Source organism: Trachurus trachurus (assembly GCF_905171665.1).
Source record: "Trachurus trachurus genome assembly, chromosome: 22".
NCBI classification, from domain to species: Eukaryota; Metazoa; Chordata; class Actinopteri; order Carangiformes; family Carangidae; genus Trachurus; species Trachurus trachurus.
In genome coordinates, this window is record NC_139907.1 from 18,200,295 (window position 1) to 18,220,260 (window position 19,966).

Here is a 19,966-nt window from a genome sequence, read left to right on the forward strand (position 1 = left end):
AAGGTGTTTCCCCTCATTTCTAATATTTATGCGTAACTAAAGCTAATCTCTGCCTGGCTCGAGCCCCACAGGCTACTTAATGCACAAGCATGAGATTGGTATCAATCGTCAGATCTAACTCTTGGAAATAAAGCGAATAATTGTGCTTCTAAAAATGTTGAACAATTCATTTCAGAGCCAAAACAAAAAGCCTTATGGGTACACACGATAGTTTTATTATTTATATACTTTGATTACACTGGGGAGATTGACTTGCATAAAACGTGAGGCTCAACTTGGTTCAGTCGCTGACATGTCTTATTTCATGTTCACAACATGTGCTCGATAATTATATTCAAACAGACTGTTCTTATGCGCTGATAAATCTCAGTCCAAACCTTTGATCAAAGCATCAGTTCATATTTGATAACAAAGGAGGCCTCCAACCAAGACATACAGCTATTGGCACTGTCCACTTTCACTCATCATTATTCAGTTCACATGTATGGAAAGCAATTAGAACTAAATATCATCACATTTGAGGAAATTACAAATCACAGTGATGGCCAAGAATTGACACTGCGCATGAAACATCCAGCATGTTGCAAAAGTATTGCTTGGCGGTTGCTCGCTGTGTATCTTTGAACTCATCGCAGCATTACAACATGTGAATATTAGCTCTCATTAAGGCATGACAGGCAGCGTGAATGGCAGTTCCAGCCGTGCCTCCTGACCCAGATGAGTTGGAGAGGAGGCAGGTTTTGGAGCGCAAACAGCACAGAGTGAAAACACAAGCCAGGCCCAGGAACTGGAGGACAGTCAAAAAGGCTGCAAACCCTCTGATCTCTCGGCTTCTGCCGATGCCGCGCATAAACCACGTTGTTAAAAGAACCTGATGAATTGCGCTGCCAAGCAAAACGCTAGGTGCACTTTGAAGTCTTGATGAAAGTGTGCTGGGGGAAGGGGTGTTGTGCAGAGAAATTCGGTTAGGTGACTTTTATAATAAGTGCCAGGAAACCCCAGTGGGGAGGGCTTGGAAAACACCACTTCCCATCATCCCGGTGATGACTGTGTTGTTTCTGTTAGTTGCCCACTGGGAAACAGGAGACTCTCTCTAGAGGGATGGGGGAATTCAGGATTTATCTGGTGATCCTGTTCACCCAAAACATTTGCACACTCGCACACTCACTCACACACACACACATATACATGCAGTGACCTAGATCCTCAAGAAGTGTTTACATCTTAAACTATCTCCTTAGCCCACTCGGCGATGACGAGGCCCTAACAGTGTTTATGTGAAGAACTGTACAGTAATGTATGGGTCACAGCTGATTCATTCACTAACAGTTCAGTCTATGTGCTTTCCTTATCATCTGTCTCTATAAATCTCCATATAAAATAAAGCATATTTGTCAGGTAATGTATTTCAGATGGAGGACCTAGTTTTTCTGGGCACTGGGTGCCAAGTTGGTTGGAAAGAGGGTCAGGATTGTTTTAATAAAAGACAAATATGTTGGATTTAGTGGTATCTAGTGTTGAGATTGCAGGTTGCAACCTGGTGAACCTTCAGCACCAGTAAAGTAGGCCGTCTCTAGAGCCGGTGTTTGTGTGGTTTGTCTGTTCTGGGGCCACTGTAGAAAAATAAAGTGGTGCAACTTTTCAGCCACTATGTAAATATGAAGGGCTCTAACCCAACAAAAACATAACAATTCCCAGTTTCAAGTGATTAAACACTAATGAAAACATTATTATGAGTATTCTATTTCTGCCACTAGATCCCCCTAAATCCTCCACACTGGTCCTTTAAATGGTCTTTCACAGGCCCTCTCAGCACTTGAAGCTCAGCACAAGTCTACCTTGGCAAAGCTCATTTTTCATTTTGATTTGTTTTAGAATACCTAACTCTGAACCCACATCTAATGGCCTGGATTGTTGGCTTATGGCAGCAAATGCAGAAAATAGACTGATATGAAGAGCTCGTCTGGTTGCTGGATGGAGCCATTTGGCCTTGAACAGACTGTCTAAACAAGACCGTCTGACAGCAGGCAGAAGTGTCTGGCATGAGCATCCCGGTCTGGGTTACACCACAAAACTCGATAGCTCCCAGCTTTGTCACTTTGTCCCGTCACAATTTTCTTTGTGTTGGACTGGACATGACCTCCAGAGTGACGGGCGGGAAAGCCACTGGAACCGTCAGTAGGTTTAGGACCAATCAACACAAGTCTCTCTCTATCCTGCTGAGGATAGAGAGAGAATCAAGTCATTATTCTTTTTATTTAAACAAAATGTTTAATGGTTCCATTTACCTCTTTCCAACACAGAGCGTCAGCCAAAAACCCTTATTACATAAGAACTGCACATAATTAGGGCAATTTGAAAGCTACTTGGTAAATGGGAAACCAAACGATGGCCATCAAAGGCCGAGTGTAAATTAACGTTTACACACATAGAGAGAAAGCGCTAAAGGCTGTTGCTCCTTTCAAAGCTCACCCTCGGACATGCAGATCATCAGTCTAACCGGAGGGAACAGCAAAAATCTAAAAAATTGTGCAAACAGCAGCTGAAACAATGAAAACTTTGTGCTGCTAAACCACTGCAAACGCTGTTGGCAACAAAGGAGGAGAAGATTTATGAGTGTGTATTTGGGACATGCACTTTTGCAGTCACAGGAGGAGAACTGAGGGCTTTACAGAGCACCGTGTAAGGGGCGCAAACAGTTTCTGGATACAACAAAGCATATTGGCCCCAGTCCAAAGCTTTTAAGTGTTCCCTATGAAGCAGCAAAGCAACAGTTAGGAGATCTGGATTCAGATGGTTTGTGATGAAACAAATAAACCATGAAAAGCGGTGAGTTTGCAAATACACCACGGCATTCAGAGGAGGGACCGTTAAACTGGGAAACACCTTAAAACAGGACAGAGATGGCGTATCCTTGTGCGCAAGATTTCAAATCTGAGGATGTCAAAGAGAGAGATGTTTTTCAGCAAAAGGCTCTACAACAGATGGTGCTCCACATTTCAGACTAAAGCTCGCAGACAAGGAAGGAGAGCGCAGACTGTTGAAACTGGTCCCAGGGGGTGTTATTCAAGAACATTAGCAAAGACATACACACTTGACTCTTGTTCATGTTTTGTTACTCAAAGCCCAATAGTGTTATGAATCTCTGTGACGTCCAAAACGCTGACTACAATGTAGCTAGGAAAAGGAAAACATTCCAGATTATAAAGATACTATCCTGGGTTGACTTGGAGTCTTGCTCCAAGTATGACCTGTCTGCTTCAGAATGTGATATTGCAGAAAGTCAGCTTTTGTATCTGATATTTGATAAGAAATGATTTACTAATTGGAAATTTTTAGGTCTATTTTGTTTTTTAATACGACAGGGTGGGCTTGTTTGATCTCCTTCTTGGGGCTCACAGGCAAAAAGAAGAAAAGTTTAATTCAGAATTTGGTCAGTCTGAACAACCTCGGTGTATTTTAGGAGGTGTATAGTCTCTGTGGGCTGAGTAAAGATTAATCCTGTCTTACCCACCCAGTCAGCGCACCAAGCCATCTGTACCACCAGTGGTCAAACCCCACTGTGGTCACCCATCTCATTCCTCGGGCTTTATGCAGAACGCCCTCATCCATTCATTATTCCCCAACGAGGTCCCTGTGTGTTTCTTTCAATAAAATCCTGAGGTTTGATCCTCAGCAGGCACCAATACATACAATATCCAAGCCCACTTTCATTATACTGTTGTTGTGCGTTCCTCGTAGCAACAAAGTCGTGCAATGCCAGGGTGGTAAAGTTTGTGTTCGCTCGAAATTCAAAAATAACTCAACATGAGCCTCTGTCACATTAAAGTCTTACCCTAAATTACAGCTTCTTGTGGATGTTTAATCTCTGGTAATAAATGTTTTAACCTCCAGAGACTTGGCTTTTCTCACAGCTTGTTTTGCAAGATAATCATGAAGCTCGCACGTTAACTTCTCACTGAAAAACTCTCACTCCAGGAATGGAGCGCACGGCACAACTGGGCAAGGTGGCGTCCTTTGAAAGAATATCCTATACCCTGATACATTTTTTTTTTTTAAGTAGTAATATGCAACAATACATGAGAAATGTTCTGTGGTTCTATTTGCTACAGAGGAACCAGTTAAAACACCTTTTTAAATATTATGTTTAAGTGCCAGGGATAAAGAAATACACGGGGGATGCTTATTGACATTTGTTTGTTACAGTGTGTTGCCATGTGTATTTGTGAGTATACTGACTGTCTTTGCAGTGTAAACACTCCCCGTTGACACTGTCCTGAATGTGGCGATGGAGCAGCAGTGGCAAACATTACATGGACACCACATTCTGTACATCTCCTAAGGATTAAGTGTTGACATATTTACAAATGTGACAGATTTATTCTAGTTTCCCTTGGTTTGTTGTTTGTTAACCCTCATGTTACGTTTCAAAAGTTTTATCTCTGAAAAATGTAGTTAATGTGATCAGAATGACCTAAGATTGCATGACTTTGTCTACAAAGAGGATTTCAACAGACAAAATGAATTATATTTATTTGCATACAGCTTTGTGCTTTTTATTCAACTTTTGTACACTCTTGTTGTGCCGGTCAAAAATGACCGGCCATTAGAAATGAATGGGGGAACTACAATTAGTGTAAAAAACTGAGCTCAAGTACATCATCATTTGTCAGATGCATTAGCTCATATAAACGAGGCATACAGGCCATAAATAACAGATAGAAATTAAAAACCTGTAATGTTTACAAGAACTTAAATTGATTAAGAAAACTAATGAAACAAATGATGATATGTAGCCTATTATTACAGTTTTATGGTTAGTCTTAATAGAGAGGGAACACAAAAGTATTTAACATGAAATGAACACAACATGAGGGTTAATGTCTATTTGTTCTTTTTTTAAATCTATTATTCTATTTTTTACTCCCTACTTTCTTCTGCCATGGGTATTTGGAGATGGGTTGGGTTGCATTTTTGTTTTTGAAATTCAATAAACTTCAAGTCACAAAAAGAAATGTTGCTGCACAGTCAATATGAAACTACAGCAAATCACTGGTTATCTTATCTTAGCTTAAATTACAGGCTAAGAACAGTGGGAAACGGCTTTGTTACTCTTGGCTCGGTCCAAGGGCAACAAAATCTTCTAAAGCTCACGAACGAATTCACACGTTCAATTGTGTTTGATTCATCAGCACATAAAACACACATCATGTTGTAATTTCATAGGAAGTTGCGCTTCAGACTAGTTCTCAGTAGGGATCAGTCACTTCCTAGAAACTCTGCTCAATATCTGGCAAGAAACAGTCAAGTACATAACTCTTAATAAAACTGGCGAATGGCATTTTTACACATCTAATCCGTACTGATCTTACCTAGCTCCTGGCTCCAGCCTAGATATGAGAGTGGCGTCAGGGTATCAGGATTTTTAAAGGACCAAATTTGATATATTTCTTTAAAAGAGATCACTTTACGTACCACTGGTTGGATTTCAGAAGAGAAAAAAAATCTATACACTGTAGCAACATACTGAATTTGGTCAGCTACAGGGTACAACCTGAACTATAGGAGAGAGGAGAAGTTGGGACAAAATGCTGTAAGCAGCAATGAATGGGTAAAATTAGAAATATGTTTGGCAAAGCAACAATAAACAAACAGATTTAATTCTCGGAAAAAATGAATAAGGAATGAATACCAGCACGGCCTCAATAGTCAGAGTACTAGAGAAATTTTGACTGAATTCTCCTTGGTAATTGAATTTAGTGTTTTCCAGCTGTGCCAGTAGTCCAATAACTGTCCCAAAGAATTGCGGGAAAACACCTAGTCACAGTAACATGTGCGGCGCTTTGACGATAAGCTCCTTTCTCCTGAAACAAGTTCTTCATACGTGGCTGCATACGGCTAAACATCGGTGAGCAATTACGGTCCAGTCTTTCTTTGATAACATCTCGAGTCATTACGACTTAGATAATTGTGGGTCCTGGCAGAATATTTCCCCTTGTGAAAATCTGGGTGTGTCTGAGAGCTTATCGCACCAGCCACAGAGGCTGGATTAAATCATGTTCTCTCTGTCTGGACGGCCTTCCAGGAATCCCAGTAGTAGCAGCCAGAGCCTGGGTGAAATGAATTACAGTGGAGTTGGATTGATTCAGAAAGTTTTTGTTTTTTTTCTCTCCCTGGGGGATGAGGCTTATATTAGTGCAACAACTGGGCCTGGTGCACACTGGGAAGGAGAGAAGGTTCTTGAGAAATTTATTTAGCAAAGTCTGTCAGATCAGCCAAAGTGCTATACACAGACAAATGAAGAGATGAAGTTCCACTTCATTTTATAGGTATTACCTCCCCCACTGCCAGCATGAAAATAGATTTTCTGTGAATTTGACCTCATTGAGGTTTTCAGACATTACATGATCAAAACATATGACTACTGCAGCCTACTCAATCACTGGCCACAAACTGTGAAATAGCTAGTTCCCTTTCTATCTCCGGGGGGGCAGCAGCAGTGGCAACCTGTCTGTTTTCGCCTTGGCGTTTAGAAAGTGGGGGTTTCAAGCTACGAGAAATCCAGAAAGGCCTGATTCTGGATGTAAGCAAAGCAGTGTGGTTGCTGTGGTTCACGGGCCAGGATCAAAATGCCCAGACACATTGGTAGCTGAGAGGCCATTCAATACTCTCCAGTTTATTGTAGTTGCTCTGATCATTCACTTAGTAAAATGCCGCAAGACAGGTCAGCAGGAAGAGCCATTACAAAGTGCTGACTGAGACTGTGCCTACGCTGGTTAGTGTCGTATGTCAGTCTGCTTTGACAGTGAGCCAGAGAGGGTTTCCAATAAGAGAGGCGATCGAGGGATTTTTTTAACAGACCTGTACTGTAACATGGTTTTGCAAAACAATGAAAACTTTCGCAGAGGGTCGGCTAACAACACGAGACAGAAATGCAGACAGATGACCAACACAGAGTCGACATTTACATGTCTGGATAAAAGAAAAATGGCAAACTCGGCATGCTGCATGAGCTTGTTTGCCGCCCTTGGAGGTCTGCTCCACCACTTGGCCCCAGAGGAACCCTACATTCTGACATCTGAATAGATTAACTGCTCCCATCCGCAGCCATGCTGCTAATTCACGCTTTCAGCACCTTGCCCCATATCTGGCGGGATGAGCCTGATTGATGCTGTCTGCATCTGCCTCAGCTCCGGAGTTGGAGGCTGGACTGCATTCTGGGAGAGGCGCCCCCTCTTCCTATAACTGCTGTACAGTATTTGTGCCTCCGACAGCTGCATCTGCACAGGCCCGCTTGATGAGATGGATTTGGCCACGGACGCCGAGCCTGCTGGCACCGGAGCACAGAAGAGTGTGTTTGGGATGGGGCTTCGAGAGAGTTGGGATGGAGAGAGAGAAAGACATATCTGTCCCACGCTGAGTGCTGAGTTCTCTATGGTCCTTTGTTCCCTCTGGCCTAGCAGGAAGCCAAACACTCATGGGACTCGTTTGGCTCTGTGTTTGTAGAAAGAAAAAAACACCAAGTCTTCCTGGCCTGGCTCGTTCAAAATGTTGTATGTTTAACTTCCTCCGTATTGAAAATTTACACGACATTTAGACACACATTTTCACAACATATGCTCCATCAATCTTGGTTCATTTCCACCTTCATGTGCTGCTCAAAACTCAACATTTCGTCTCATTGCCTTTCACCGCGGCGTGTAGGGTTCACCTGAGGACAAGGTGGCCTCCACAGCTGAGTCTGCACTGTGCCATGTTGATGTTAACCCACAGTAGCAGAGGTACACAATACCCCCCTGGCTACAACATCACAAAACCCATGGCAGAGGATGTCCAGCCTTGCTCCGGAAAGCCCTATCCCATTCATATTGCAAGTGAAAATGCTCACCAGGGACCAGGGGTCGGGGCAAAGGTCAAGTTTGTAGCACCAGCACGCCAAGACAAACACGCCTGCAATCCACACGCAGAAAGCCAGTTAACCTGACCCCCGTTCAAGTTCATTCCCACTCTGCCCACGCTGGGACACAAATCACAGCTCTGGACACATGCTTGTATGCCTGGTTTAGAGCAGAGATAGAGTCCTATTCATGTGAGAGCAACACATACAACCTGTGGGAATTACCCTGCACTTTACCCCTCAGCTCTACTTTAGTCCCCATCTGCAGACCTCCTCTGTTTTGGCAGCAGCCAAAAAGGGAGATGTGAGGATGATTCTGTGCATGTCCTCTTTGAGCAGCTTAGCAGACTGCCAGGTGGTACAGCAGGAAAACTTTCCCAGGCTGTATGTTTAGATATATATTTTAGTGTTAAGAACACCCATATCTGATCAAAGTCAAAGGTATCGAGACTGTATTATGAGATGGATAGCTACTGTGGGGATTTGGGCTACTCTTTTAATTTATTATCCTCTCAACAGAGTTATGAGAAACTTGTTGAGCGAATTTCCACTCCCGCCTTTCAATTTATGATCGTATTTTATTCAAGCTCTGCGTTTCTCTTACACTCGATACCCCGAATTCTTCAGCCATCGTTACAAGGAACCCTGGTGATAGCAAAACAATATTTCAATACAGGTGCTAAGGTCACCTTTTTTGACAGAGGCTCCGTCACCGCCGGTAGTGTGGTTTGTCTGGAGTAGGAGTGAAAGCAAGCAGTGATCCATGATTAACATGGAGAACTCCCACTATGACCACAGTTTCCTCTGAGAAACAGCTGTGCGGCTATGTGCAAAGCCTTGAGTCAACAAGCCACATAACCGCCAGTCCTATTAGTCACCAGGCAAACGGTGGGGCAGATAGAGCATAACAGTTAATGCAGAGAAAGTCCGGTGCATCACCCACTTAAGGGTCAATTGCTATTCATTACTGGGTGTTTTTTATTTTTCTTCAGTGTCTCAGTATGTCACTGGGTGTGACCAAATTTGTAATCATCCCTGAAGCAAATTGCACTTTTTTTCAAAAGTGTCCCGAGCAGTTACTTTGAGTAATTGACCAAGAAACTGATGAAGTGAAATTAAATTTGAAACATTTGCAATCAAGGAGCAGTGGTGATAGATAGGGATATACCGACCCTGAGACCGATATCTCACCACTGGGACGCTTTGGATGTTTTTGCTTTGTACCAGACGTAATCTTCACACAGCCTTTAAAAATTATCCATTGTTTGAAAGCTCGGAGTCTCCTGATTCTATCTGTGCAAATTATTTAAGATTTCCATTATCAATACAACAGCTGCTGACATAGAATTGGTTCAGACTTGTGTCCATGGCTCCAAAGTGTTTTCCACATAGACGGTCAAACCACGTTCATGTGTCTGCAGTTACGAGTGGCCGTTATAGTGACTTTCACCGGTAAAAGAAGGTCGGAAAAACACGAGTGGGTTGCCTGGAACGCTACAAAGTCGTAAGTTGTGACTTGAAGCTGTAATTTACGATTTCAAAAGCCTGACTGGAACGCAGCATTAGCGAAAACGACCGGATCACTCACTTCTGCTTTAAGTTACCTTTAGTGACATCAATATATCATGTCATATTGTATGTTAGCCTGTACTATTTCACACTGACTGTAGGCTATTGTGTGTCATATCTATCTGTCATATGACCACAGTCAAACAAATTGCATCGTATTGCAATTGCAATCACAATACATAATTGCGTTACTTAAAGCACATTATCTCAAATCGCTGCCAGACACTAAAACAGCACAGTGTTTAAAAATTCAAGTGCTGGTGTGTTGATGATGTTGAGCCAACATTGAATTTTTGTCAGACAAATCCTGTATCTTAGTGGCCTCATTTAAATGAATGACGGGGGCTTGTTTTATTTACATGGTGCTTTTGTCTCTCTGAATACAGCTTTAGAAGAGTTAGATAATCATGTTGACGGGTCGTGAAGATTGGCTTATTTAATTAAGGGTGCAATTTGACTTGATGAAAAAAGGGGCTTTTTTTCAAATGTGCCTAAGCAGAATGTAAACGATGTCTCTAAATACAAACTCAAAATCAGGAATATACAATGTCTCTTTTAAAGCTGGAGGTTATTTTATTATTTAGTCATCAAATCCATGATACAAATTACTTTATTCATTTCTGCACTCTGTCATTGGCTGGGTAGAACACACCAACTGTATCCCGACTACTGTACACCAAAACATCAAAATACAGGTAACTGGGGGGGGGGGGGGGTCTGCAGACACAGTCACCACCACACATGAGAAGAAGCCCATAGGCGATGATTAAGCAGGATTTATACTTTGTTTCTTAGGAAAATCCTACAGACCTTTAAGATCCAGTTCAAAGACCATGGCAACCTGAAATCGGCTATGCAGTATCAATGTGCAACTCTGTCATCCAGGTAGGTGCTGCCAGCTGTCCTGACTCTGATTATGCAAGCAGAGAGAGAGATCAGAGACCAAAGAGAGATGACCTTTACAGGGATGACCGACATACGGCACACACATCCTGCTCTGCCCTGCTCTGTTTCCTGCAGAGGGCTGATGTAAGAGAACGGCAGGGGTGTGACGTTAATATGAGGGACTCATAGGAGTTGGTGAATACGTCCTCTATGTGCTATCACCAGCTTAGCCAGGAGTGGTCACCATTGGCCCTGACCTTCATGGTGGGAGCTGACGGACCAGCTGTGATCTACAGGATCTCGTGCTGACAGGGACAAGCCTTTCACTACTGCTGAGCACAGCACTCACAGGAAACACTGGGTTGCAGCGAAACACATTTGTTCCACCGCGCAGGTCAGAGGAGGAGACATTTATTTGTTTGCCAGCTGCATATAGGATGTACCTATTTTCAATTTTACTGTTTGAATCCCACAGAACCGGCAGCTGAGACCTTTGGGACACAGTTGAAAGGGTCAGAGGAAAAGGTGGAAGGCTGAAGACAGAAATACAAGAAGAGGGAGTATGGTATGGACTTGTGTTCACATGTATCACAATTTTCACTAGACAGGAAGACCCTCATATGTTTTGTCCATTCAACTAAGACTTTTACCCAAGGCTGTTACTGACTAATGTGCTGGACCCATTCTGTACAGTAGGACTATTCATGAAACAGTTTATTCCCCAAAAATATCATTTTGCACTGTGGAGGTGTGTCTGGACAGGACTGGCAACATGTCAATCATCAGATTTTGAAAGATAGAAACTACAGTTTAAAACTACCGACCCAACATCCTTTGGAAGCAATACAACCCACAGGCCAGTGGGTGTTAAAGGGTGAAAGAAACCAAAACCTTTGGATGGACAGACTTGTTGCTAGTAGAGACAGAGCAGGCACAAAGATGTGTTCAGACAGAAAAGGCTGTTATCTGGGCACAAAAGGTTGTTAATCTGCCTGGATTGGTTCCAGAAAGGCATCCAAAAAGTGTTCAGCCAATGGGCCAAACACTGAGATTGATTAGATTGATTGATGAGATTACTAGCAGGCTGCATACGGACTCTGTTAGTGGTGGACAGACACAGTCCAATGGTCGGATTTGCAGGAAAAAGATAGAGGGTTCCATTGTGTCTGAAGGTTTGTTCTTCAAATAACTGAAAATTAGCAATGGGGCACTAAGGGAAACTGCAGTCCAACTGCAAGACAATCAGGATATCTTTAGGTCATCTAACTGTTTGACTCTGACAGCTCTGTCCAGTTTAGAAGTGATACTTCTACATACATTTTGCTAAGCCACTTTAAACCCTAAAACTATGCAGAGTGCCTTATGTATGCTATTGGGTAAGTGCAAAAGAAGTCTATAACGATTTGATGCATGCAAACGTTGCTCAAGTAAATAATTTCGGTAATTAAAAACATCTATTGTCAAAGCAATGCCAAAGAAAAGACGGCTTCTTCAATCAAGTGTTAATAAAAGCACTTACTTTTTTTTAATAGAGTAACCAGACTGCAAATTCTAATTTAGTTGCTCAAAGCCTAATCAAAAAGGCCTGTGCCTAGCCGCACAAATGTTAAGTGCCAGTCTGCTGAAAACTGAGTTAACCATCATCTTCCGTGAGATGCTGACAAACCGCCTGAAATCAGCCACAGACACGACAATTTCCCAGTCTGCTGACATGCACACTGAGACTGAGAGCTTACAGGATGGTAAGAAGTCGGGCCTAGCGGCAGGTATGGACAACAGAGAGCTGATTCAAGACTTGGTCTGTCACTTTCCCTTCTTAAGCTCTGTAAATGTATCTCTCTGATTGACATTTTCTCTTGTTATCATTCTTTTTGTTCTGCCCCCCCCATCCGCCTCGTTCCCTCTCTACATTATTTCTTGTTCTTGGCGCCACTTGACAGGCCAGGTCAGTAATAGGGTGCTTCTGACATAACAAGTTAAGTCCACTCCAAGAGAGACATATATAGTACCTCACACCTTCTCTAGTAGGGAAAAATGAAAGGAGACTGGCTGGGTGCTGCTTGTACGGAGTGGCCTTTGCTCCCCTCAAGTGGGAGCAAGACCAACATGATCTATCTGAGCCTGAGCGTCTGTCCTCCCCACTCCTCTTCTTACTCCTTAATTGAGTCTTGGCACTAGTCTTGTCTCTCTATCTGACTCTCACTCTGTGTGACCTCACATTGCTCGTGCTTTCCTAGCTTTGGAAACAGTGGAACCTCAGCCTGATATATGAAACCAAGACTTGCATCCACCACTTCTCCAGGGGGAACACTGTTCCACCCCTAAAAGATCATTCTGGGCCGAGAGAATGCAGAACATTTGCAGAAGTTCACGAGGGCTGAGCTTTAAATGTGCATTACACAAGCACTCAAAAAGCTTCCTGGAAGTACCAATGAAGAGAGTCAAGAATTCAAATAATTTCTTTTTACTAAAGTTTAAATAAAGGCGTTTTACAATTTTGGCATATGTTTTTATTCTGAACTGAAGATTTCGGCAAAATCTGTCATCTAGTAATTGGATTAGCCTGAGCTGCGTTCTTGGAAATTTTGCACTGCAGTGGAGGGAAATGGCTCATCTTGAACTTAACAGCACCTATTACAAACAGTTAGTCAGCTTCAGGAGAAACATGACTGTGAAAACAGACATAGTAGGGGCAATTGTGACTCAGAAACACTGTCTGCCTCTTACAATGTTGAACCTGTAGCCTCGGCTCTTTCTATTTTTCCCAGATCTGTGACTCAGAACGCAAAAATGTCCTGTGAGTCAAGAACAAAGAAAACATATGCATAGCAACTGTGCACTCTACAGAGGTCTTGTATTGATTAGAACATTTACTATGACTCCAAGATAATCGTTCTGGGATAGGAGGAAGTATAAAAACTCTTATGAATCATCTGCCAGAACATTTAGCAGAGTTTCAGAGCTACCACAAACATGTGGCTGGCTCAGCCAGCGTAAATCCATAACACCAGTAAAAGCACAAAATGACACAAGACCCTCACAATTAGCAAGAGGAGCACCATAAATGTCAGATGTAATAGAGAATGTTTAAGTGGTTTGGTGGAGAGAAATTACACAGATGACAAACTGGCTAAAAAGTGAATGATGACCTCAGTGCCCAAACAAATTATGGCACTTTAACCGACTGTGAGCGGATTAGAAAAGCACTGGGCCTGAGTCCAAAATTGAGCACAATTTGACAAGATAAGTCTGAACCTGTAAGCAATAACAATCCATCAAAATATTCCCGGAAATAATTACTCCCTTTCAACATCCTTGATCAAGAATATGGTTCTTGCCATGGTAAAGTGATTAATCAAATCAAAAAGTTGTTTCCAACTAGATTGGAACTAAAACAGTCAGACTTGCAAGCCAAGAAACTATTAGGCCTGTCTGATTAGCAGTCTTTGGAGAATTTGCTGAATGCACTGAAAGACCCCTTAGTCTGAGCAATTATGAGCTGGATACATTATAGTCACAGTTATTACAGTACATCAAAGAACAAACTAAAACAGCCAAAGCCTAAAGAAAATATAATCTTCCAGCTCTGTTTTCAAAGCAAATAGAAGGGTTAATACTTCTGTCTGGTAAATCATCTTATATTTTCCTATATTTTACAGATTTACCTGGTACATTTTCAGGCGTTGCAGTGAATGGAAGCAAAAGCTTACTTGATTTACCTAGTATTTGTTTTACTTAAAGTGTATTAAAGATTTAACATATGAACCCAGTCATCTGGTATGATTTATTGCAACGATAAACACAACCAGCGTTCAACGGGAGCGTAATGAACTACTGTTTGTTCAAGAGCCTTTAAATAATTTCTAATAGCACCGTTTGTCAATTTGTTTTCTGCACGCCTTTGTGTATGACAGTAATGGTAGCTAAAACAAACATCTCTCTGCGAAATAACACTAAATACTGTATATTAACATATGTTCACTGCTTAAAGAAAAATTTGCGCTCTGGAAAAGCACTGCTATCAAAATAAAGAATGAGACTCCCCCAATCTGTTGGCGTATAAAATACTAATGGTTTCCAGACAGTTATTCAAGAGCTGAATGTGCAAATATATCTTTTGAATCAACTGGGGGATGTGTTGTCTGCTAGTGACCTGGCTAACAGGCTAGCTAACTGACAGTTTATGATGATGACCAGCTAGCTAACGCTGCCTGTTTTTCCTCTTTTTTAATTTTCTAAAGTGGGGCTTTTGCCTCTAATTGATAGGACCGTAGCCTCTGCATATGGGGCATCTGCTCAACCCACTGAGCTACAGTATACGGCGCCCCAACCACCTGTTTTTCCTCTGTAATATCTCTTCATTGAGTGATTGTTATCAAGAAAGTGTTATGTTACATAGAATAACTTTTTTTTTTTTACCTATCTTTATTTGGTAAAGCTGTGGGGCTCTGTCTGGCTATAATAAGAGAAGCTAGAGAAGCACAGCTGCACCACTTACACAGGCTGTCTGGTGGTCGCAGGTCGTTGGGTCTGGACCTTGGTGGTGTCGATGGCCTGCCTTTCCGACGGCCTTCTCCGCGGTTGGTCTCTCTGGAAAGGGTTGGTGCCGGGCTGAACTCGCCTCAGGGTCCCTCGGTCATGGATGTACACCTGCTCTGGAGCGACCTCCTCACAGCGGGGCCCCTGGAAGCCCGAGCGACACACGCAGGTATGAGGCCGGCTGCAGGAGCCACGGTTCTGGCAGGGGGGCTGGCAGTCGGCTGAAGAGAGAGCACAGATGGAGATCGAGTTTTCAGCAGGTCATGTTAGAGCATGTGCCCCCACTCGTATGAAGGAGCAGAAACAGGAATGGCTTTCCTGCTACTGCACTGATCTCAACACTGGGGCTCACTTTAAATTGATTCAATCAAGGGGCCATTAGTTTCACTCCTCAACCTTTTTTGTCCCTTTTTTCATTCAGCAGAGCCTGGAGGGGCTGTCATGTTCAATTCCTCCTGAGTCTTTAAATGCCCTGTTTAGTCTAAATATATATGATCACTTACATTAAATCCTTATCCAATTTATCTCTGAAGCAAAGCCTGTGCTTCAGGTTCATGGCTTAGTTTAGCGCCGCCGGCATTTCTATAGAGCGATTTCCTAAAAATACCTTTCGTCACTGATCTAGAATCCAGTGTGTGCTTTCACTGAAACACAGGCAGCTTAAAGGGGCAATAAAAGTAAAAGGTAATAAAAAATGAGCGAATGGGAAAAGCTGGTTACTGAAGGCCAACTGCAAATAGCTGACACTTCATCAAAGAAAATGCCTGCAGAGCTGTATCTTTTATTTGAAAAACAAACTAAACCTGAAGGGCCTTACTGTACTTACAAGACGAATGTGTGCATGATATTTATCAATAGTCTGCAAATACGCGGCATTGAGGTCATTTCGTGGTCATGGAAAAATAATCTGTGTCACTCTACCAGCCCACCCCCTCACCCTCCAGATAGTTGGAGCACTGAAGGACCTGTGGCACGCAATTTAAAGTAAACACGCTCTCGATCTTGTGACACACATGTATGTGGTAGACGACGGCAATTGAGGATTTATGACATTGTCCTCAAACAGTAAATCAGGCCACCGGTCTGTGGTGGCTAAAGCAAACAGCGGCACTCTGTCAACAGGGCTATGGAATGCTATTGACACAGATGCTGTGGACACTGACAGATCACAGGCAGGAACGCTGCCACGGCTCTTGGCAGAGAGGAGCGCTGGCAGTCTGGAAGGGCCCCACTGGGTGCGAACAGCGCTCTACCTGCTGCACGCTTCCTGTTATTGCGATACCGCTCAGTCTCCGGGGGCCACTTTGACTGTTTCTTTAAGTCTTGAGTGAAAGCACAATGGCCCCATACATGACAACCCTTTGTAACAAGCATTGCGTCACACTTTTATTTCCATAGATGTATTCCCACACAGAGGGCCAAATGAAGCTCTGTAATTTGGGTTTCTCTGATCACGATACATGTTAATTGAAAGACTGCCGTATTACGTATCGTCAGTCTGCGGTATGATGAGAAAAACTAACAAATTGAGGATTAAATATCAGACAATCACCACTCTCTTCTGCTTTATGGTGAAGCAAATTTTATTTAGACCAACTAATTCACTCGAGCATTTCATTTTAACTACTCTGAGGAAAATGTAGATGCTTTTTTGATGAAGCATACACATTTAGAGAAATGTGGTTGTGGATTTGTGTAACTTGGTACGTGATCCGAATTTTCCATCACGGGATGAAACAGGACTTGCCTGAGCTCTGTTTGGCAAGGAGTTAAATACATCATCTAAGTAAAGTACGGGCTGGCTTGGTGCCATCGCCTTCGTCCAGGGTCTGTTTAACCTCAAGTTTGGGGATAAAGTTGTGGATCAAATAGGCTACGGATTTCAGTGACATTATGCTGCAGGGGGAAAACTTGGTAATGTGTGAAACTGCATTCTTCAAATAAACTGTCTGAATTGAAATGAGAAACAGCGCAGGGCAGAAAAATAACCCAATAAATGGCGGTTCACGGTTGGCTTCCGATGGGATATGCATCCAGACGGGTGACGTGTGACTTGTTTTCAGCTACGAGGCGCAGAACTGACACCACACAAACATGTCGCCTGCGCGGACAGGTCAGTGACTCTGGGCCTGGCATGTGCCCCACATGAAGCCCTCTTGCATGGCTCCTGCATACAGTGTCACTGCCCCTCTGTTTTGTCTCGGAGCCCTGCCTCTGGGCTGTCGAGCACATTGTCGCAGTAATTGCTGTCGTACAGATTTGTCTTGCACATCATTAAAACTAATTGCCTCACATTCCACCCATTTCACAAATATGCGCAGCAATTATTACTTTGCAAGAGTAATAATAAATTGAGAATCCATCGGAAATAAAAGAGGAGAAATGGCAAACATTCCTGGCATTGCCACTTCAGCCTTAATTATGACCGAGACAGACTGGCCAAGTTTTGGGAGATTGTATCCAAATCCAGTCATCTGAAAAGAGGAGACTATTAGACTGTTGTTGGCAGCTCTGAAACTTCCAAACAAACATGCTGATCCAGACGAATCAGTAATAAAACACATTATTAATATGGAAACAGCATTTTCTTTGGGCTTAGCTAAAATATCTTCAACTTCATAATCAAGCAAATCAGATGCTGCAACCCCCCAAAAACTTGATACCCATCTAAAAATGTTTGAGGAGGTCTCTGCTGCCAGAGAAACATCTCTGAAGAAAATGCCTGGTGTATACAAGTATCCATCCCTCTCCAAATAGTACTCACTGGGGGTTAGAGAAGCACTTTTCATATAAAGTAAGTTATTTCTACTGTCAAAGGTTGGTTTTTAGGCGATCACGAGTGGAATTCTGGACATATATTACAAGCAACCTGGGGGTCGTTACTGAGGTAAGTATTGTTAATAATTTCCCTGTTGGGTTACTCTTACCTGTTACAAGCTTAGGATTGCATGTGCGTGTATATCCAAGGAAAATTACCATTCTTGTCCCTCCCTCCTCTGGACTCTGATTTCCAACTTAGCGCTTGTTTCCAGTCCATTACAATCCACCAGAGATTCTTCTTTCCCTCTCTCGGACTCAAAGTAATACAACCCATCAAATCTTTATGGTCTTTTCATTCAGCAAAGGGCAATTTGAAACCAATATCTGAGATAACTCAAACATGTAGAGAAATCTCCTCACTTTACATAGGTCAACAGTGCTACCCGATGAAACCTGACATTTTGGAAAATAATATTGATAATGAAAGAATAATCGCAATGCTCTTGGGGAGGACTGCTCTAAAGCCGGAGCGTCATTATGAGATTTAGAGGCTGGGAGCTGCTCCGGAGATTAGAATTAAAATATGACAAAAGGCTTGACTGAAGGCCCTTTCAAATCCTGGAAAGAGAGACAGGAAGCTAGGAAATGAAAGAATGAAGGGTAGAGTGGCATTAGCAACTTACCTCCTTGGCTGTTATAGTTTGGCCCTTTCTGAATTTACTCTTTTCACACTGTGGGTGTGCATGGTCACCGAAGTTTGTAAAAACTCCAAGTCTAGTAAAGCTCCTGCGATGACAGCAGGAGCCTCTCTGTAGGAGTCACCACAGACCCTGACAGATCTCATGAAGTGGGTCAAGTGTTTAAGATTGTGGGGGGCAGCAGAGGGAGACAAGCTTAAAAATTTGGACTCACTGTCCACTGAAGAAGTAAGAATTGGTCTATTGAGCAGTTAATACAATTGCCTCTCCATGCTAATCATTTCAAGTGAGTGTTAATCTCTTTACAACATGTGATCTCCACATGGTTGCCAAAGTAAGTGCTATCACTTCAGGCTTGCCAAACACTAACTTTGCTGTCTACAACCAAAACTGCTGTTACTGTAACTCTGCGTCCTTTCATTAAAAGCTCAGAATCAAACTTCTCTATTGTTCTAATCAGAAGCAGAAGGATGGGAGCCTGACACTGTTTGACAGATCCTCTATTTTCTCTTTGTGGTAAGCATAATATTTCACCAAATGAAGGTGCGTCTGTCATAGATGCATATTTTTCAATCACAAGTGTGGGTTTTTTCGGTCCAATACAGTAGTTGCAGCTTTTATTCTCTTAACCCACCTCAGCTCTGTGGGGGGATTGTGTTAACCTACATCTGACCCATGACACTGTGTACATTACTTTTAGCCACGCTATATCATGCCTCCACCGCACTCCTCAAACTCCCACATTCAGCCTCTAATGAGCCACATGCTGGGGTGCTCTGTGGAGGATATCTGGATCTGGGGGCGTGCGCCCACAACTTGTAAAGCTGACTCTGTGAGACGTGGTGTTCACCAAAAACCCACAAACCCCATCATCCTGAGGGATCACATCCCAACAACTTCCATATGGTCTTTAAGCAGGAGGGTGCTATGATATATGGCTGGCTATGGGCTACCCTAACAACACTGTGGCCTCAGTGAGCGTTTGTGTGAGTGAAGGAGCGGGCTGCTTGTTGTTAATGTTGCTCTCTAAGTAAATAAAGCCCAGTGTTGCTTTTTTGGTGGCCTCATGTAGACAGATCTGCGGGAGCGTGTGTCCTATTTTTGCATCATGAAGCCATAAAAAAAAGACACAAACAAGTGTTCCTGAGGAATGCTTTGACTTCTCTCTTCATTATTTCCGTATTATGAACAGCTCATGAACAAAGACGTTCAAATAAACAAAAAAGAAATTATACAGGAAGATGTCTAGGCCCAGACGCTGACTACTACCTCATTTCACCACGCTCTCTTCTATGGTAGCAATTAGAAAAACATGTGGCACAGGAGGCCAGAACAAGACCCAATTGCAACCTACAAACAGACACCAGCTGGAGTGGAGAAAGCTGCACTCCTGGTTTGGGGAGCGAGCTGTCCAGCGTCTATGTTAATGATGGGCTTTGGGACGATGGGTTGTGTATTGATTACAGGATCTGTCTAATGGGCCATAACTCTCAACAGGTCTGCCAAGGGAGTATTTTGCCCGTGAACTGTGAACTGTGCAACCCCCACAAATCCGCACACGACATATAAAGAAAGCCGTGGAGGTCTGTGGCTGTCTGTGTTGCTGTAATTTCAACCC

At 42.8% G+C, this 19,966-nt stretch overlaps 1 protein-coding gene across 1 annotated transcript in view; it reads right to left on the reverse strand.

Annotated features, from left to right (window-relative positions):
* Positions 1–19,966, reverse strand: part of LOC311005822 (latent-transforming growth factor beta-binding protein 2-like) — a gene marked incomplete at its 5' end in the record, with an annotated part of 80,904 nt that overhangs the window by 50,878 nt on the left and 10,060 nt on the right. Inside the window, one exon of the mRNA XM_083998413.1 lies at positions 14,850–15,111. Coding sequence (XP_083854539.1) covers positions 14,850–15,111 — 262 coding nt within the window. The remainder of the gene's footprint in view (positions 1–14,849; positions 15,112–19,966) is intronic.